The 20,244-nt window shown below is 43.6% G+C and overlaps 1 protein-coding gene across 6 annotated transcripts in view; it reads left to right on the top strand.

Moving 5' to 3' along the window:
• Positions 1-20,244, top strand: part of GATA4 (GATA binding protein 4) — an 82,775-nt gene that overhangs the window by 29,294 nt on the left and 33,237 nt on the right. For all 6 annotated transcript variants that reach the window (XM_032332256.1, XM_032332254.1, XM_032332257.1 and 3 more), the window contains one exon: positions 2,992-4,093. In XM_032332256.1, the coding sequence (XP_032188147.1) occupies positions 3,478-4,093 (616 nt within the window). In that variant the 5' untranslated portion in view covers positions 2,992-3,477. The remainder of the gene's footprint in view (positions 1-2,991; positions 4,094-20,244) is intronic.

Below are 20,244 nucleotides of genomic sequence, written 5' to 3'. Positions count from 1 at the left end.
TCAGAAGAGGAATAGACAGCCAGGAGCAGGTTTCAGGCTTTTAAAGAAAGGTTCCATTGGGATACCACCCCCCCAACTTCTGAGTCTCCACCTTCCCCAGCAGCGGCCAATTTTATTATTGCTGGCGAGTGTGTTGCGTTGGTGTGTGACAGTTTTCTGCACAACAGGCCGAGAACCGAGACGCGAGCTGAGCTGAAAGAGCTGGAGTGACTTGTATATAGACGGGGATATTAGGGCAAGCTTTCAGTCCTCCCGCAATCAGAAATAAATCGGAAAAGGGCTGTCAGCTAAATCACTAAGAAAGCATTTCCTGTTTGGTCTGTGAATTTGAGGTGAACTGGAATGCGTGGCCAGAAAGGGAAGAAAAACCGGGGAGCAGGCCTGAGCCCCCATGGCGAGGCCCGACCTGCCATTCTCAGTGGCAGGCGCTGCTACCTCTGTGGATGCCTGAACCGAGGCTTAATAATAGAAACAGGCAGAATGATTTCTTGTCTTTCTAGAAAGATATTGAAGGGTATTTTCTCCACCTTCTGTTGTTCAGTAATCCAACGCCCAGGTAATGTACCAGCCATTTAAAAAAGGCAGAGCATGTAATAAAGACAAATGCTAGATTTATGGCATTTTTAGCATTTACATTTTAAAGCTTGTAAATTAGCGTCTGTATGTATATTGGAAGTTGTCTTACAAAATTATAAATCTTCCTTTCCTGCAGTTATGTGAGAAACAATTATGATGTTATGTTTTAGAACTGCAGAAGTTGAATACTAGAGAAAATACAATGAAATAGAAAAACTATTTGATGTAAAAATTAAATACTGAATATTTTATCAAAATAAACCTATGTATTTACTTATTGAAGCCCAGAGATTTTTATAAGTTACTATTTTTTATCTTCATTTTCAAAGAGTGAAGTTACTTAAAAAAGTTAGTTAGTTAAAAAAAATTTTTTTTAAACATTTTATTTTTAAGTAATCTCTACACCCAACCGTGGGACTTGAACTCACAAACAGGAGATCAAGAGTCACATCCACGGGAGCACCTGGGTGGCTCAGTTGGTTAAAGCCTCTGCCTTCGACTCAGATCATGATCCCAGGGTCCTGAGATCCAGCCCGGCGTCGGGCTCTCTGCTGGGCAGGGAGCCTGCTTCCTCCTCTCTGCCTGCCTCTCTGCCTACTTGTGATCTCTGTCAAATAAGTAAATAAAATTAAAAAAAAAAAAGAGTCATATCCACGGACTAATACGGTACTCCTCAGATCAAATTTTTTTGTATCCACTGTCTAGCCAGACTTCTTACTGGAAAGAAATGTCCAACAAACCAATAATTTGTTGTATAGTTTTGAAAGCAAATAACAAACCATCTCGGAGTTAACATGTGACTATAGAATACAGTGCTATTAACTCCATTATCATTAGTGATGTTGCAAAAATGGTTAAAAACATTATATAGTGTGTATTAGAAATTCCATTTTCAGAATTTTTTACAATAATTAAGATGCCCATTTATTATAGTATGATTATATCTGAGGCACTGTCTTCTGGCACACTAGAAATCTGTAATAATAATAGCCAACAATTGTATAGAACTTTGTGCCTGTTATAACTTTTATAAAAACCCTGTTATAAGTGCTTTATATATAATAATCCTCACAATCCTCAAGTGACTCTACAAGATAGATGCCTTTAACATTTGCATTTTTGCAAATGAGGAAACTGAGGCACAGAGGTTAACTAATGTGTCTAAAGTCATCCATTCAGTAAGTGATGGAGCCTGGATTTAGTGTAATAAAGGTCAATTAATATCTTTAATTCTACTATTGCAATGAAAAAGAAACTACTGCTAAAAGTGACTACCTCATCTTAAGGAGAAAAGTGGGAGTGTCTCAGTCAGGCTCAAACCCTGGAGGCCCACACATTCTGTCCCTCACCCCCCTTAATTGTATTTTGATCTTTTGACAAGTTTCAAAACTCTCTAATGATGCTTCAGTTCTATCTTTTGTAAATAGAGACGACACACTTTTCCTTAGTGAAGCTGTGACAATAAGGACCTGGAACAAAGCAGGTGCTTCAGAAAGTAAAGCCCTTATTTTATCAGAAAAAAATGGCCTGGGAAAATAAAAACACAGGATACAAGGATATAACCAAGTCCCATGAATGGTTCTTCCCCCTCAAGCAGTGTCATTGGTGTTCTGATTCCCTATGTGGGTGAACCAGGGATTCTATGTGGAAAAACCCATTCAGTAAATCCAGATGACCAGGGAGTAGTTCTGTAAAGTGAACTTGGACATTCCTTTCACTTTTCTAGTTTGGAAACCCAATCTGCAACATCGCTAAAATATTGTTTGCAGGAAAAATATCTTGTCTGATTTGACTTCCTCATGGTAAAGTGTGTGGATGGATAAGAATTTTCACAATCCTTTTCACAGAAATTCACCAGACACTGTGCTCATATATAAACATTTAGACTCTACCTCTACTTAAGGAAAAAAAAAAAAAAGAAGATTACAAAGAAAATTTTCCTCGGTTGCTGGTTTTTATAGAGTTTGTCTTTGTCTTTCACGGGCAATCTAAAGTTTTTTTTCACGCCCGGGACACTTGGGGTTAGGTGGGACAGAGATATTTCTTGGGTCCCAGGCACTGCCCTGGAAACCTAAAACCCTTGAACTTATAAAATACAGTGACTAGAATATGCTTGAAAAATAAGGCAAAATTAAAGACGTTCCTGACAAGCAATACAAAAAAAAAAAAAAATGACCTGGGTCACTACCCATAATTACAGGTCCAATAACCATGAAGCCCCATGTCCCTAAAACTGCCCTCCCTAGGCTTCCACGAAGCAGCCAGATTCCCGGGCCTCCGCACAACGAAGACCGCAGCTTCCTTGGGAGCCTTTGAGAGAGAGTGATGTTTTCTTGGGTTAGCAGTTCGAAAGAAGCAACCTCGAGCATAACGAGGCTCCTAATGAACTTCCTCTTTTTGTTGTTCCCCTTTTAGGACCTGTAGAAGGACGCAGCCGGTCCCTCTGCATTGGAACCAGACTATTGCACCCAACGCCGGAGTCTGCGGTGTCCTGAGGACTGTGCGCGGCGACAGCCGCCGGCGTGACCCGAAGGCCCGTGCCCCACGCAGGCGCCCAGGCACCACCCCGCGTCTTCTGCCACTCGTAGGCGCTCGGGACCTCTAGGCCCAGGGGTAGATTCAGCCTCTCCTCTAGCACCTCCAGGAAGAACCAAAATTTCAATTTGGGATTTTCCTATAAACAAGAGCCTAGAGTCGGTTTTGCTCGATGCTGGATTTAATACGTGAATGTTTTTGAGAGATTGGTTTTTCTTTACTTTTGATTTTTGATCTGCGTTTATGTGACAGACTCTCACCTGTACCTTATTATTATTTTTTCTATCATTATTATTATTGTGTCTTGCTGCATCGCGCCTTGACTCGCGAGTGACGGGACTCCGAAGCGTAGAGCTCGCGGGGGCGATGTACCAGAGCTTGGCCATGGCGGCCAACCACGGCCCCCCTCCCGGGGCCTACGAGGCGGGCGGCCCCGGCGCCTTCATGCACAGCGCGGGCGCTGCGTCCTCGCCAGTCTACGTGCCTACGCCGCGGGTGCCCTCATCTGTGCTGGGCCTGTCTTATCTCCAGGGCGGAGGCGGGGGCGCCGCGTCCGGAGCCACCTCTGGCGGCAGCTCCGGTGGGGCCCCGTCGGGTGCCGGGCCCGGAACCCAGCAGGGCAGTCCGGGCTGGAGCCAGGCGGGAGCCGAGGGAGCCGCCTACACGCCCCCGCCGGTGTCGCCGCGCTTCTCCTTCCCGGGAACCACTGGGTCCCTGGCGGCCGCCGCCGCCGCCGCCGCGGCCCGGGAAGCCGCGGCCTACAGCAGTGGTAGCGGAGCTGCGGGTGCGGGCCTGACGGGCCGCGAGCAGTACGGGCGTGCGGGCTTCGCAGGCTCCTACTCAAGCCCCTACCCCGCCTACATGGCCGACGTGGGCGCGTCCTGGGCCGCGGCCGCCGCCGCCTCCGCCGGTCCCTTCGACAGCCCGGTCCTGCACAGCTTGCCCGGGAGGGCCAACCCCGCTGCCCGACACCCCAATCTCGGTGAGTACTGAGCGCAAGCACCCGGGCTGGGTACTGGAGCAGGCTGTCGTGAGCACTGTTGGAAACATTTAATTTTTCACAAGTGTGCGTGTAGGGTGGCGGGCGGTAGGGAAGGGACAGACGCGTGAGTTTCCAAGGAAGACCCAAGCTGGAGGCTCCGAACGCTGGCGGCAGTGAAAGTCACAGCCCCTGAGAGCCCAGATTCTGTTAAGCGGGAGCGAGCCTACTCTCTGGTGCTTTTCTGAAAGAGAGAGGACTGCAGGGTGGCAGGGTCTGAGTGTGTCCCCGTTAAGCCCCAGACGTCGGGTTCGTGTGACCCCGCCATGCCCATCTATAGGTGACTGCGGGAGGGTGACAGGCTCACTGGAGAGCTGGGAGGGGCAGCTCCGGGAGCCCTTGGTGGACAGCGTTCGCGATCGCGGGGTTTCTGCTCCCATTTCCTCTCGGCCCTCCCTTGGAGTCCCCAGCAGGGAACTGATTACATTGGCGAGGGCCCAAGATCTTTTGGGCCATTTGGCGGCCCAGTTGGAGGATCCTTCCGAGTGGCAGATGATTCTCCTTTCGGGATTTCACACCTGGTACAAAGGAGGGACTGGAGCAATGGAGATGGGTTGAACTGAGGCTGGCACCTTGTGGGTGCCCCGGGGCCAGCGCGCACTGCGCCCTGCGCGGGTCTGCGGGGGCACGTGTGCTGGGTGTATCGAAAGCGCATACCTGATCAGCGTCCAAGGGAGCCACGGGAAGCCCAGAAGGGCTTCTCTATAATATCTGACTTAAATGGAGATTTTGCAGCAGTTTCCCTAAGTTGAGCGTCCTCTTGTCCTGAGGGCTGAGGTTCGAAATAACAATCCTAATGGGCACCATTGAATATTTTCTGTGAAATGGCAAAACTGGGAATTATGGCAAACGTGGGCACTGTGGCTCCGATTTACAGACTGAACAAAATGAAATCTGAGAAAGGGTCTGCTTGCTTTGGAAAGGCAAGTAAGGGGAGTGGGAACCACTAGTTCAAAATGCAGACGACCTATGGCCTGTGGAATTTCAGGAAGGGCCAGTATTGGGTTTGGTTGGAGATGGTTTTTGCGGGGGAGGGGAAGCCCAGACCTGAGAAACAAAGTTAACATTTATTGACTACCTACTAAGTGCTAAATCCTTTCACATTTGTTCTCACTTTGAAGAGTAAAGCTTGTCCCTCCCAGGTTTCCAGTCTTAGGCTGGCTCTGAGAAGGGCCCTGGCTTTGAAGAGCTTTTAAATTATCCTCTGACCCTGGGTGGCCAGGGAAGGTCCCCAGGGGGGTCCAGCCAAATACACATCCCAGGTAAACTGATTAACCATGGAAGTGGCGCCGGGGCTGGGTCTGTGGCTCGTAGTTTCCCCCTCCCCTTCTCAGGGGAGCCAGACGGCACCCCCCAGGGGAGGAGGGGCAACTGGCTCCGGAGCCTCTCTTAGGGCCTGAGCCAGATAGCTTGCTTGAAGCATCTCCATACAATGGCAGCTGGGAGTGGGTAGTTGGGTGTGTATGTGTTGGGGTTGGGGGTGGGGCGTGAGTTTTGGCTCTGTTTTCTCAGAACTCCCCGTTGCCTCTAGAACTCTCTCCCTGGACATTACGTTTTAAAATAGGGAGAAATGGCCCCAGAGTTCCATTTCTTGTAACTTGTGGTGGGAGTGGAAAGGTTGCTTTCTAACCCCTGTAACCTGGAATGAGAATTTGGTGTTTGGTTAGGGAAAAAAAAGTTCAAAGTCCAAAAATGGAGCATATGCTTTTCTGGTCATCAGAATTACAACCACAACAATGTTTAAAAAAAAAAAAAGTGCTGGGTGAGTGCACACAGTATTTAAATTCTAACATGTAACCCATACTATTTAAGAGGATGCTGGAGTAAGTAATGTTTCCCAGATTTCAGGGTCAGCAGATGACAAGCTAAACTCCAAGGGGCATCTCCTTGCTGAGAAGTGTGGCCTGTCTTCCCAGTACTCTGCTCTGTTCCACTAGTTCAGGAAGTCCCACCTGGCGTAGCAGCTGGATTATCTCCTCTGTAGAGAGCCAAGTGTGTTAAATGGTCTTCATGAAAGCTTCCATGTTATCTTTGTGAGAGAACGTGAGACATGTGGAACCTGCTGGCGTTCCCATCCTCAGCATGTTCTGTAGGTGGCACTTACCTAAAAGCAAGTTAATTACAAAAACAGTGCATGTAAATAAATATATATTTTTTAATCTTTTCATCCTATCCCTTGACCCCTCCTCTAAATGCCTGCTAACTTTATCGAGGACCAGCTCCGACATATTAGCTGATGCTGAGGGATAGAAACATGATGACAAGTGATTACTGATTCCATGATATTTACTGAGACCCTGTTGTTTGGAGTGGCCACTGGGCCCCCAGATGGCAAGAGAGCATGGTAGAATGACAGGCAAATGTTCATTCAATCTCAGTAACCCTGTGATCTTGGGCAAATTACTTACCTCTCAGTCTTCCCTCTTTTTCTGTGAAATGGTATAATCCTAACTACCTTCAGTGTTGTCTTATATTAGAAAAATAAGGCAGTGTTTGTGAAGTAGTTGGTTTGGGCCCATAAAAGATGGCTATTTTGTTAAGCAGCTACTCATGGTCATGTAGAGTGATCTATTTTTTTCTGATTTTCTCAGGACTGAGGGGTTTCCCAGGACTTGGGATTTTTAGTGCTAAACCTAGGGCAATCCCCAATACACAGGGATGGTTGGTGACCCTAAACAGACATGAAAATGGGTAGATGACCCAGTAGCATGCTGCAGTAATGAGCTGAGAGGAAAAGAGAGAAAACAGAAGTGGTTCTTTCTTCTGCCTAGGAATCTGGAAGTTTTCACCTAAGTGGTGTCATCTGCATTTGGTCTGGAAGGGTAAGTAGCAGGAGTTGGCCAGGGAAAGCATAGCACCTACAATTTTAAAAAAAGGAAAAAAAAGAAAGAAAGAAAAAAGACAGGAAAAGTTAAACTCTCATTTGCCATCACATTTTGTGGTACTGTGAAATGGTACAACACAGCTTGGCTTTCGTGTAAATAATATATTTACAGCCATAGGTAAAACCACACAGACTAACACACTTTTCATCTCAGAAACTAGTTTCAATTTCAGTGAGAAGAAAGAAGAGAACAGCTTTATTTTTTTATGAAGTATTAACTACCTTGTTTTTAACAATAGTTAATATCTTGCCAGAGTTCTTATGTTGGTTATTGGAAAAGACAAAAATCAAAGTACGGGAAGCTAACAAGGGCCTCTGTAAGGCCGTGCACTTAGGTTGGAAGGAGTTATTCCACCTTGACTACAATGTATATGAACTTAAGTTCATTCCAAGTTCAATATGAGCCTGACCCTGAAACAACCATTGACATCATTAATTAGGCTGCATTAATGGAATTATGTGACCTTACTGAGGGCAGGTAGAGTCTTAGTCATATTTAAGTGCCAGGCACATGCTGGGCACTTGGCAAATATTTGAGTAGAGATCTAGGAGGTAATTGCCACAGTACTCTGCCCAGGTCAAAACACACAGAGTGGCTGCTTTAAAGGCCCACTGGGGAGCCTGGGGACAGAGGGAGCAGGGTGGGAGAGCATTCTGGAACCCTTGAGAAACCACCGAAGTTGTTTTATGTCGGTTAAGAAGGAGAGAGAGAATGACTGTGTAAAAATAACTGATGGGGTGTCTGGGTGGCTCAGTAGGTTAAGCATCCAACTCTTGGTTTTGGCTCAGATCATGGTATCAGGGTCATGAGATTGAGCCCCATGTCCAGCTCTGAGCTCAGTGGGGCGTCTGATGGAAACTCCCTCTACCTCTCCTTCTGCCCTTTTCTCTTAAATCAATCAATCAATCAATCAATCAATCAGTCTTTAAAAAAACATCTGAAAGGCAAAAGCCTACGTCCTTTCAACATTGTGTTGCTCCAGGTGAGCGAATATTAGGTTTGGCAAGAACGCTTTCTCATACATGATTGTAGTTGTTGAGTTGGAATATGGAATATGGCTTCTCTTAATAATAACCTCCTGGGCACTGAGAGTGCTTAAGGGGATGTGGGTTACCCTCTGCCCGAGGAGCTGGGCAGGGGATTCTTGCATTTCAAGGGCTAGAGCCCTTGTTTGTATGCCCAGGAGATAGCTAGAGGGGGGTAGGAGAGCTGTGTCTCCTTGTGAAGGAACCAATCAGAATGGTTACAAAGGTATATCAGTTTGTCAAAACTCATGGAAATGTACTTTTAAAACAGGAGTCTTTGACTGTATGTATGTATAGCACGATAAAGTTGATTTTTGTTTTAATTAGTGCCTGCAAGTACTTAAAGCAGAAAAGGAGGCAGTGGAAATGATGTGTACATATGCCACGAAGGAAATAGTATTGTAACAGATGTGACTGGAAAAGCAAAGAAAATATGCTTTATGATGCAATAACAATTCTTTTTAGGTAACAGAGAAACAAGCAATTATAATGCTGTCAAAGGATCTCAAATTTTTAAAATAATTTTAAAGGTTGATTAAAAAAAATAACGCAGTCAAATACATGTATATTATCCAGGGTCAGCGGGGTGATCTCTTTAAAAGCTTTGCTTCATTCGTGGGGTCATGGGAGTTTGTTTATGGTACAGGTCAGTGGAAAACTCTCTCAAGTGTTTTCTGGATCTTTGGGGAACTGCTTATCAATGAAGCCGTTTTCTTTCAGAGCCAGTTCATTTATATAGGGAACTTTGCGAGATCAGCTCTGAAGTAGCTTGTTTGGCTAGAGAATGATTTGTCAGTCTCCGAGAAAACCAAAGTTGTTTGACTTTCCGGTTACCACCCTAAGCAGGTCAGTCAGAGCTGGGGCTGGTCTGTGGTGCTAGATTGAGAACCAATGAAGTGGGGCAGGCGTGTGCGGGGTGGCCAGGGGTGTGTCACTGCTTCCAGTGAAATCTGTCACCAGCCCAATTGTGTCCCATCAAAAGGTCAGGCTACATTTGCTAGGCACTTTCTAAGCACTCAGGTAGAATGATGCACAGGAGACAGTTTTAGATAACACTTTCTTCTGTATCCCTTTCCTTTTTTTTTTTTTTTTGTTTTCTAACTTAAATGAGCTAAGAAAACAAACATACTCTGAAATGTGGGGAAACAGGAACTTTGATACCTGTTGGGGGGAGTGTAAATTGTTACAAACTTTACAGACGGCCCTCAGTGATATCCAACAAATTATAAAATGGCTATCCTTGATCCAGAAATTTAACTTCTAGGAATTAATTCTAGCCCAGTTGTGGCCCAGTTTGTAATAACAAAAATTGGGAATAATCTAAATGTTTATTATCAGGGGACTGTTTGTATACACATCAGACATACAATAGGATATCACATAGGCTTAAAAAATCGGGAAATTCAGGGGCTCCGGGGTGGCCCAGTCATTAAGCATCTACCTTCAGCTTAGGTCATGATCACAGGGTCCTGGGAATGAGTCTCTCATCAGGCTCCTTACTAAGTGGGGAGTCTGCTTCTCCCTCTCCCACTCCCCCTGCTTGTGTTCTCTCTCTGTCAAATAAAGAAATAAAATCCTTAGGAAATTCATTATATGATGGTATAGAGTCCTCTCCAAAGATACTTATAAGTACAGGATATGTATATTGCAAGTTACTTGTGTTGAAAGAAAGAAAGAAAGGAAGGAAGGAAGGAATGAGCAGGGCACGTGGGTGGCTCATTTGGTTAGGGGTGTGACTCTTGATCTCAGGGTCCTGAGTTCAAGTTCTGTGTTGGGTTGTATGCTGGAGCCTACTTAAAAAAAAAAAAAGAGAGAGAGAGAGAGAAGCGTATATGTATTTGAAAATGTTTAATTTATCTCTGGAAATACAAGGAATTTGTATTGTCAGTTACCCATGGAGAGGATAACTGGGTAGGTGAGAATAAGGATGGGGAAATGCCTTGGAACCTTTTGATTTTTTTTTTTTTTAAAGATTTATGTATTTTCATTTAGAGGGAGAGCAAACAGCGGGAGGGGCAGAGGCTGAGAGAGAATCTCAAAGGGGAGGGGCAGAGGGAGAGAGAATTTCTTTTTTTAAAAGATTTTATTTCTTTATTAATTTGTCAGAGAGACAGAGAGCACACAAGCAAGCAGAGTGGCCGGCAGAGGCAGAGAGAGAAGCAGGCTCTCTGCCAAGCAAGGAGCCTGATTCCGGACTTGATCCCAGAACTCCGGGATCATGACCTGAGCTTAAGGCATTGGCTTAACCAACTGAGCCACCCAGGTGTCCTGGGAAAGAGAATTTCAAGCAGACTTTATGCAGAGCTGGGAGCCTGGTATGGGGCTTAATCCCATGAACCTGAGATCATGACCTGAGCCAAAACCAAGAGTCAGACGCTCAACCACCTATGCCACCCAGGAGGCCCTGTAGAACCTTTTGAATTTTTAAGCAACTCAGCATTTTTAATTTTAATTTTTTAAAAAGATTATTTATGTATTTATTTATTTGAGAGAGAGTGCAAGCACAGGAGAGCACAAACAGTGGAGAGGGAGAAGCAGGCTGCCCATCCAGTAGGGAGCCGGATGCGGGACTCGATCCCAGAACACTGGGATCATGACCCAAGCTGAAGGCAGCTGCTTAATGGACTGAGCCACCGAGGCACCCCTTAACCATTTTTTTTCCCCCTTAACCATTTTTTAAATAGTCACTTCTATGCTTCTTTATTAGCCCATTAAACCATAAAATACTTTTAAAATATAAGGAGGTTAAGGTTAAGTTTTATTCAATTTTACTCTTTACCATCTTAGCCATTTTTAAGTGTATAGTTCAATAGTGTTAAATATATTCATATCAGGGGCGTCTGGGTGGCTCAGTGGGTGAAAGCCTCTGCCTTTGGCTCAGGTCATGATCCCAGAGTCCTGCTCAGCAGGGAGCCTGCTTCCCTTCCTCTCTCTCTGCCTGCCTCTCTGCCTACTTGTGATCTCTGTCAAATAAATAATAAATAAATAAATAAAGATTTTAAAGATTTTATGTATAATATATATATAAATAAAGTATAATAAATAATATATAGTATAATAAATAAATAAAATAAAATAATATGTATTTTCATATCATTGTGAAACAGGTTTCCAGAACTTTTCATTTTGCAAAACTGAAACTCTGTACCAATCAAACAATAGCTATTTCCTCCTCCCCAACCCGTGGTAACTGCCATTTTAATTTCTGTCTGTGTGAATTTGACTACTTAGGTACCTCAGGTAGGTGAAATCGTATAGTAGTTATCTTTTTGTGACCGGCTTATTTCACTTAGTATAATGTTCTCAAGGTTCATCCATCTGAACCTTGAGGTAATATGTCATATGACTTCCTTCCTTTCTAACACTGAGTAATATTCCATTGTATGTATATATCATATTTTTAAAATCCATGCATCCATCATGAATAGTTGAGTTGTTTCCACCTCTTGTGAATAATGTTGCTGAGAAAATTGGTGTGCAAAGGGAACCTTTTGAATTTTGAACCGTATGAATATATTACCAATTAAAAAAAACATATTGAACCAATTAAGTTATTAAAGAGACATACAGCACTCATGAAGTAACTTCCTGAGATTCTCTGTCCCTCTTTTTGCTTAGAACAGGGTTCTATATTTAGAGTTACGGATGCACAGGAAAAGTACTTTGTAGTATAAATTGTTGTTTATTGAATTTAGCTTTTGGTTTTTGCTATTTAACAGGAGATTGCTTTACCAAGGGGACAAAAAACCCTTATCCTGTGCTCAGTAATGTCTGTGGGTAGCACATCTCAGCAATTGTCAAATTGCTGGTGTTGGGGGCACAGACACAGGTGCCCTTTCCTGGTGTGGCTGTTGTCCCTCAGGTTATACTGGGGCTAGAACCAGAAAAAAAGGCAGTGAAAGGATGACGTTAGAAAAACAAATTATCTTCCGCCAAGGCAAAGTAAGTCTTTTAACCAATTTTTTTCAGCCTGTCCTTTTTTTGTTGTTGTTTTGTTTTTTAAGTTTTTATTTGTTTATTTGAGAAGAGAGAGTGCGAGCAGGAGCAGGGGGAGAGGGAGAAGCAGGCTCTCTCCACTGAGCAAAGAGCCCCATGTGGGGCTTAGTGTGGGGCTAAATCCTGGGAGGATGAGATCTGGACCTGAGCCAAAGGCGGCCCTTTATCCACTGAGCCCCCCAGGAGCCCCTCAGCCTGTCCTTTTAAGGCAATTGAGTTGTACCGAATTTAGAGCTGAAGCCTGTTGCAAATATTGCTGCTTTTGTTTGCATACGAAAGAGGAAGGACTGCGGGTTTTTCCATTGCCTTGCTCTAGAGCAATTCTTGGAGGCCCCTGGATGCTGCTGCTTTAAGAACTTGAAGGACAAGGGGAGTTAGAGAGGAGAAGGGAGTTGGGGGAAATTGGAAGGGGAGGTGAATCATGAGAGACTATGGAGTCTGAAAAACAATCTGAGGGGTTTGAAGTGGGGGGGCGGCGGGGAGAGTTTGGAGGAACCAGGTGTTGGGAATTAGAGAGGGCATGGATTGCATGGAGCACTGGGTATGGTGCAAAAATAATGAATACTGTTATGCTGAAAAAAAAAATTAAAAAAAAAAAAGAACTTGAAGGAGCCTTTTTGCCATCTGAAAGTATTTGTCTGCTGGTGACTTTTTTGATCTGCACATCCTGAATAAGGTGCAGGTGACAAAGCCCTCTCATGGTTTGGGAATAGGTATTCCATTCTACTGACTTTCTATGGTTGATGACATGGTCTCATGTAGCACAGTCCCTGAAGGATAATTTTTTTTTTTTAAAGATTATTTCTTTATTTGACAGAGATCACAAGTAGGCAGAGAGGCAGGCAGAGAGAGGAAGGGAAGCAGGCTCCCAGCTGAGCAGAGAGCCCAACGCAGGGCTCGATCCCAGGACCCTGAGATCATGACCTGAGCCGAAGGCAGAGGCTTAACCCACTGAGCCACCCAGGCGCCCCCCTGAAGGATAATTTAAACATTTTATTGGCTATCTGTAGAGCTATTTCTTTGTCTCCTTCTAAAAAACGTAGGAATGATAATATGGGTGGGATTATAATAGGAGTAACTTCTGATCTGTTTTAGTTTGCACAAGATATATTTACAAGTTTGGATACATTCGTGTTGGGAAACTAGCTAACAACTTTTTAGGGACATGAGCTTCTATCTTGTGCTATATATGTGCCTGTATCTTGCTCTCTGTAATGTAATTTATATATAGTAAGTTAGATCCTTTATCAAGGGTCAATGGGGAAGTTGTCAGGTGATAGGGACTTTTAAGTCCTTCTGGAGAGGCAGATATGATCTCCATTTTGCCGAAGACGTAACTGAGCCTCAGAAAGATTAAGTAGTCTGCCCAAGTTCCCAGTAAGCAACAGCTCTGGCTTAGAACTCAGGTTAAGTTCAATTTCCAGGACTTCCATGCTTTTCTTTCATTTACCTCCTTTTGCCTTTGCCAAGCTTAAGATGAGGACGCTTATCCCTTTAGGACCATAAGGTGCAGGGTGTTTGAAAGATTCAAACTTTAGGATTTTTTTTTTAAGATTTTATTTATTTATTTGACAGACAGAGATCACAAGTAGGCAGAGAGGCAGGCAGAGAGAGAGGGAAGCAGGCTCCCCGCTGAGCAGAGATTCCGATGTGGGGCTCCATCCTAGGACCTCAAGATCATGACCTGAGCCGAAGGCAGAGGCTTAAACCCACTAAGCCACCCAGGTGCCCCAAGGATTTTTTTTTTTTTTTTAAGATTTTATTTACTTGAGAGAGAGCATGGGGCAGAGGCAGAAGGAGAGGGAGAAGTGCACAGCCTGGTGAGCAGGGGGCCTGCTGCTGGCTCCATCCCAGGACCCTGGGATCATGACCTGAGCCTAGGGCAGATGCTTAATGTCTGAGCCACCCAGGTGCCCCTTAAGCTTTAGGATTTTCTATTACTTGGTCTCCACCCGCTCCTTCTCCCCAGTGGAGTTTTCCCTCTGTGTTCCTACTTCCCACCAATGCTTCTTCAGGTGCCCTATTCTCTCTAGTGGTCTTCCATCTCATTCTGATTTGCCCTCCCTGTACTCCGTGAGTAGGACATTAGGAATCCCTGCCTTGCTTCAGCTTCCTTTTCAGCCTCCGGATTCTGCTGTGCAGAGAATTAAAGAGAGGCTTCCCAGAATTCAGACCCTCCAAGCTAGAGGATTCTTTCATTCTGGGGGGATTGCTGGCTGCAAAAGAAGGGCAAAACCATATGGCTCTATCAAAAAATCCTTTTCCTCTGAAAATCCTTTCCTCTGAAAACTCGTATGTATCTGAGGTAGGAGCCGAGAAAGGAGGGGAGAAAAGCATTGTAGTAATTATGGTTTTAATGAAGTTGAGACTAGGGGTGTGGATGTGTGTAATGAGGATAGTGACTGAGCCCCATGGAGTTGAGCTGAGCTGAACACAGAAGCCATGGATGGAAGCTTTCTTGTTTCTGGCAGGGGGCCTATGGTTTTATCTATTACTGCTCTGTAATCAGAATTGAGCCAGGATATTCAAACCTCTTATCTGAATGAAGGGAATTTGGTTTTCTGGCCTTCGGCATTTTGCAGAAGTCTCCAGACTGACTTCATGGCTCCAAGTATCTTTTTTTCCACCAAAGGAGGAATATAATCGAGACAGGTAAGCCATTCCATACCTTTAAAATCATGGAAAAGCCTCTGCAAGTGGAACGTGAGGCTGTCTTTCACTCTGCATCGAGTAGTCACAGATGTGCTTTGTTTCGGGAGGATGAGAAATGAAGGCGAAACCACCACAGTTTGGTAGATTATTTAAACCAGAGGCTTTGGGATTCCCTCATTGCAGATCTTCAAATGGAATTTGATTCCTAAATTACTTTTGCAGCCTTCCTTTTTCCCTTCCGGTTTAAAGCTCCATTTTTACTTCTAGAAATCCAGTCAAACTTTATCACCTCTATTCAGAATTGATCAATAGCAACTGGTGAGCAGGTTAATTATAATCGCAGAATAAACGCCGAAGTCTCAAAGTTCACCGCTTCTGCAGTGTTTCCAAACCCCTCGGGGACCGTGCCAAGAGACTCTCATTGACCCATTCAGAGCAGGTGTGGGAGTTTGAACCAGGGGCAGACAATCGGATCTGATTCAAGACAACTCACTTTGGTTTCTTATCTGCAGCTTTTCCTATCTTACGATGTCTGTCATTTCAGATAAAAAAAGTTCAGTCAATTGAGCTGGGAAATGGCAAGTTACGTGTTCTTCTGATAAAAGTTTTCAAGTTGTTGTTTTATCAGATTGGGTTGAAATTGTATGTTTCTGTCAAGGTCTGCAATGACCTTTTCAGATATTTTATCAGGTATTAGGTGGGGAGACCTTTTTTTTTTTTTCGTTCTCTCTTCGACCTAGCAAAGAATGACCTGACTTCCAAGATCATAAATCAAACCAGGTAAAGAGAGGCAATAATACAAGTTACCCCTTGAAATTGACTAGGTGGGGGGAAAACAAACAACAAATAAAACCTTTCCCTAGCCCATAGAAAGAACTTAACTTGACCCTAAATAAAGAATGTGGTTCTCATAGAGTACACACTTAATAGGAAAATAGTGCTTATTTGAAAAAAGAAAATGTTTTCCAGGTCAAAGATGGCTTCAGAAAAGCAAATAGTATTTTTTTTTTCAAATAGTATCAGTAACACTTAATTATCCTTCTTTTATTAAACTCCACGTATGTTTAATATGGAAAAAATAAAACTCATATACACCAGTACACAAATAGTTGGTAATCTTACCACCAAAGATAACCACGGTTAGGCATTAATCCTTGACTTCTTGGTTACCATACATATAGAGGCATGCATATATGTATATATTTAAACAGTGGTAAAAGATTGTTTAGTTATTTCAGCACCGAAGAAAGTTTTTAAAGATCAGTGACCCAGGCTGGCTCCTGAAGTTAGATCCCTTAAGTAGAGCAATGATGGGGAATTGGCAGGAGGAACTGCCCATAATAAATAGCCAATCAGATGGGAGAGTTGTATATAAAAACTCAGTTTTCCTGCCTTTCAGTTTATTGTGTATATAGCCAATTTAAAGCTAGAACATATGTGTGTTTGACGTGGTTCCCCCTCAAAGTGAGGCAGCCAGTTGCAGGGTATGTTGGTTTGTGAGCCCTGAGCAGTAGCTTTCAGCCCACTTTTCAGAAAGGGAAGTCAATGAGGTGAAGGACCCTGTGCTCTCCTTTTCCTGCTGCCTGACTTTGGACACCTTAGCATGCCTCTCTTGGGTCCAGGGCAAGCATTTGTAAGGTTCAGATGCCCATCCAGGAGCAGAAATGGTAAGAAGGGGAAGGGCTGCTCCCTATAGGGCCCTTTGGGGTATTTAAAATCCAGGGTATTATACATCTTCCAGGATAATAGTTCATGTTGGCCTTGTCTTCCCTCATACCAAAGCTATCATAGTAACTTATAACCTTTCTGGGCTTGCCTGAGTATCAGACTCAAATTCGTGCAGTCTCTGTAATGTTGGTTTCCATGGCCACCTGCCTCATTTGAAGCAATGGTGTCTGTGAGATTTGGGGTTTGATGGGCAGTTTTATTTTTTATTAGACATAATAAATTACTTAGCTCCTAATATGTAAGAACAACTTTTGGAAACCTTGGGTTGTGTTACCTCAGAGCTGATCTCAGTTTATTGTTCCTTTGGTTTTGCTTTTCTGTTATTACCAAATCCATTTGGTGTCTGAGTTTCTAGGAGCCCGTGGAGCTCCATTCCAAACACCAGACCCAGACACCATTTGTTTTGTCAGTCAACCAGCCAACAGGTATTTTTGCCTGCCTCCTGTGAGTTGTGTACTTGTTAGGCTTTGGAGATCAAAAATGAACAAGATGGCCTCTCTATCCCAGCAGCTTACAGCGTGGGAGGGGAGATAAAAAGTGAATGTGCCCTCTTGGTGCAGGGAGGGCGCTGGCAGGGTAAATCTGGGTTCCACGGGAGCCCTTAGCATACTTACACCGGCCTGCCACCCCAGACCAGGCTTCCCGGTGGAGGAAATTCCTATGTTGTGTCCACAAGGTGATGCCTGCCTCCCCGCTGTATTTTCACACCCATTTTCCCCAGTCAGAGAAAGAACTTGGATGGAAAGGAGGCCGCATGCTAGAAGGATATTTGGGAGGAGTTAGCGTAAGGAGTTAGCAGTAAGGAGTTATATCCGCATGCTAGAAGGATATTTGGGAGGAGTTAGCGTAAGGAGTTAGCAGTAAGGCACCACATGGCTGTGTGGTTTGCCTCTAGGCTGAGGTGGAAAGAAGATGCAAAATTCTAGGCCAACCCTAGTTCCCACACCAGATCTCTGCCCTAGGAAGAAGAGAGACCTGGTTAATCCAGGAGGTGGGGTCCTACCCTGTTTTGTAATCCCACCTGCTTCTGGCACTGCCTCTCAAGGTGAGGTGGGTGTTGGGAGTGGCCTCGATGAGGAATATAGATAATTATGGGGGGAATTATGGGGGGAAAATACTGTTTATGCAGGTGTGTATCCCTAGACCCAGAAAATGGATTAGCCAGAGCATCTACCTCCCAGGAAGTTTAGAGGTGAAAATAAAGATTTTAAGGTCAATACTCTTCATTCCCTAGCTTCAACAAATAGCAACTCATGACAAGCTGTTTTCATCTATATGCTCCCCTTCCGCCATACTAAGTTATTTTGAAGGAAATTCCAGAGAACTTATCATTTCATCTATAAATATTTCTGTATGAAAAGATACAAGGACACTTAAAAATATATATAGCTTCAATGCCAATGTCACTCTGTTATGAATTATCACTCCTTAATATCATTAAATGTCCTCAGTGTTCAGATTTTCTACTTGTCTAATTTTCTTAGATTGTTTGTCTAAACCAGGTCCATATTTTGCCTCTGTGGAGTCATATTTGCCTCTGTTAACGTGTCTCTCAATTTTTTTTTTTAATCTATAGGTTACCTTTTTACCCTTCTTTTTTTGTTGCAATATATTTGCTAAAGATAAACTAGGCTTCTCCTGTAGACTTTTCCTACCCTTCAGCCTAGATTCTGTTGATTGCATTTCCTGCATGATATTTAACATGTTCTTCTGCCCTATTTTTTTTTAATGTAAATCTGTATTTGGAAAAATAGAATTAATCACATTGAGCAGTCAATGATGGACGTTGCCCAGATCTATTCTTCCATTAGGGGTTGCAAATAGTGGTATTCTAATGATCTCATTTATTAGCTGAAATATATCCATAGCAGTAAAAAATACTTCAGTTACCAAATATTTGGTTACCCTGAGATACAGTTTGTAAAGGAAAGGCAAGGTGAATGCTTGCTGCCTTCACCTTACTTTCCAAAATAATGAATTCGTTCCCTGACATCCTTCAGATATTACCAATGACATTTTTTTTAGTATTGTTAAGAACTCAGAGATTTAAACATATATGATGTGTTATAATCCATGTAGCTATTATCCTGTTTGAAGCTCAGATTGTTCTGTCTTTGCCAGTAGGAACCTGTCCAAGTTGGCTCCTGTGTTCTTTTGACAAAAATCTAAGTCTGATCCTTTCCGGCTTTCCACATGACAAAATATTCCAAGCTCTTCTTAGCATCTTCTCCTCCCAGAAGATAACTCTGCTAGCTGTGCCTTTTGCTCTTGGGTTAGTCATTCCATGTAGAGTGAGGGAAAACTTCCCCATCCCACCCAAAGATAAGATAAAAGACTTCATGTGACGATACCACACTTCCCATTGAAATTTAGGACTCAAATGCTTTTACTTTCCTTTATGCATCTTTTTCTTTTTAACTGTGCTAAGATATACACAACAGAAGATTGACCAAATAACTATTTTAAGTGTATAGCTCAATGGCATTGAGTGTGTCCGTATTATTGTACAACCATCACCCACCATTCCTCTCCAGAACTTCTTCCCCATCTGAAACTGGGTATCCATTCCCCCTCTCCCTAGCCTCTGTCAGCTACCCTTCTCTTCTCTGTCTCCATGAATTTGATACTATTTACTTCATGTAAGTGAAGTCATACAGTATCTGTCCTTTTGTGTCTGGATTATTTCATTTAGCGTAGTGTTCTCCAGGTTCATCCGTGTTGTGGAGTGTGCCAGAATGTTCTTCCTGTAAAGGCTGAATGATATCCCATTGTATATGTAGACCAAATTTTGTTGATCCATTCATCTGTGATGGACCCTTGGGTTGCTTCTGCCTTTTGGCAATTGTAAACAAGGCTGCTGTGAACAGGGGTCTCCTCAAAATCTGTTTGAGCCCCTGCTTTTTGTTCTTTGGGGCATATACCTGCAAGTGGAAGTGGAACTGGATCATATGGTGATTTTGTGTGGTTTTGAGGAACCACTTTACTGTTTTCCGTGGAAGCTGCACCTTTTTACATCTTTCATGCATCTTTGCAGCTATAAATCTTTCATCCACACCCAAAATTACATTCTCAACAACCCCATCATAATTTCACATTTGCTATATGCCATAACATCCATAGAGTCTCCAAGAAACAACATCAACACTTTGACAAACAATCTGTTCCTGAAACCAGTTTTGTGTGTTTGTTTTGGTCATTCCTTGCCTTTTGATTTTGGGGTTACTGCCAATGTTTCTGGCTCTTGGCTTTGTACTCCTCTTTATACTCCTCTTCTACGACATGAGCTGGGCTACTCCTAGTGGACAACCCCTGCCTCTTGCCTCTTGATGTGGTGCTCCCCCTCTGACGGCCACATTGGGCATTTTAGATGTTATCACCCGTTTCTCAAAACTTTTCCCAGCACACCAGCAGCCTTGGTCCATTTCAGGGATTGACAAAATTGACATGGCTGGGGACAGATATGCAGGGCGTTGAAATCGGGCAGAGGAGTTTGGGGCTTTATGAATAAAGGGCAAACATATTGAATCAGTAAGTTGGGAATATGTACACCCAGAGAGGTAGGGGTGTGTGTGTGTGTGTGTTTTGGCTGCCTGGCATAGAGACAGAAAGCAGTGGCTCAGCGATAGGCTGTCAGAAGTATTTTCTAGTCTGGAGAATGAGTAAATAAAGTAAAAGGCATGGAAGGAAAGGCAAGAGAAAATCACCAGGACAGATTGGCCAAAGAAGGGCATGGGTGAAAACCATGGTCATTACCTTTCTTTTGAGTCTCTACAGCCTTCATTTGAGGACAAAGTGGTGTGGGAGGTAT

This window comes from Mustela erminea, chromosome 2, assembly GCF_009829155.1.
Source record: "Mustela erminea isolate mMusErm1 chromosome 2, mMusErm1.Pri, whole genome shotgun sequence".
Classification (NCBI taxonomy): Eukaryota; Metazoa; Chordata; class Mammalia; order Carnivora; family Mustelidae; genus Mustela; species Mustela erminea.
The sequence above is the reverse complement of the archived record's forward strand: the minus strand, read 5'-3'. Positions and strand labels throughout refer to the sequence as shown.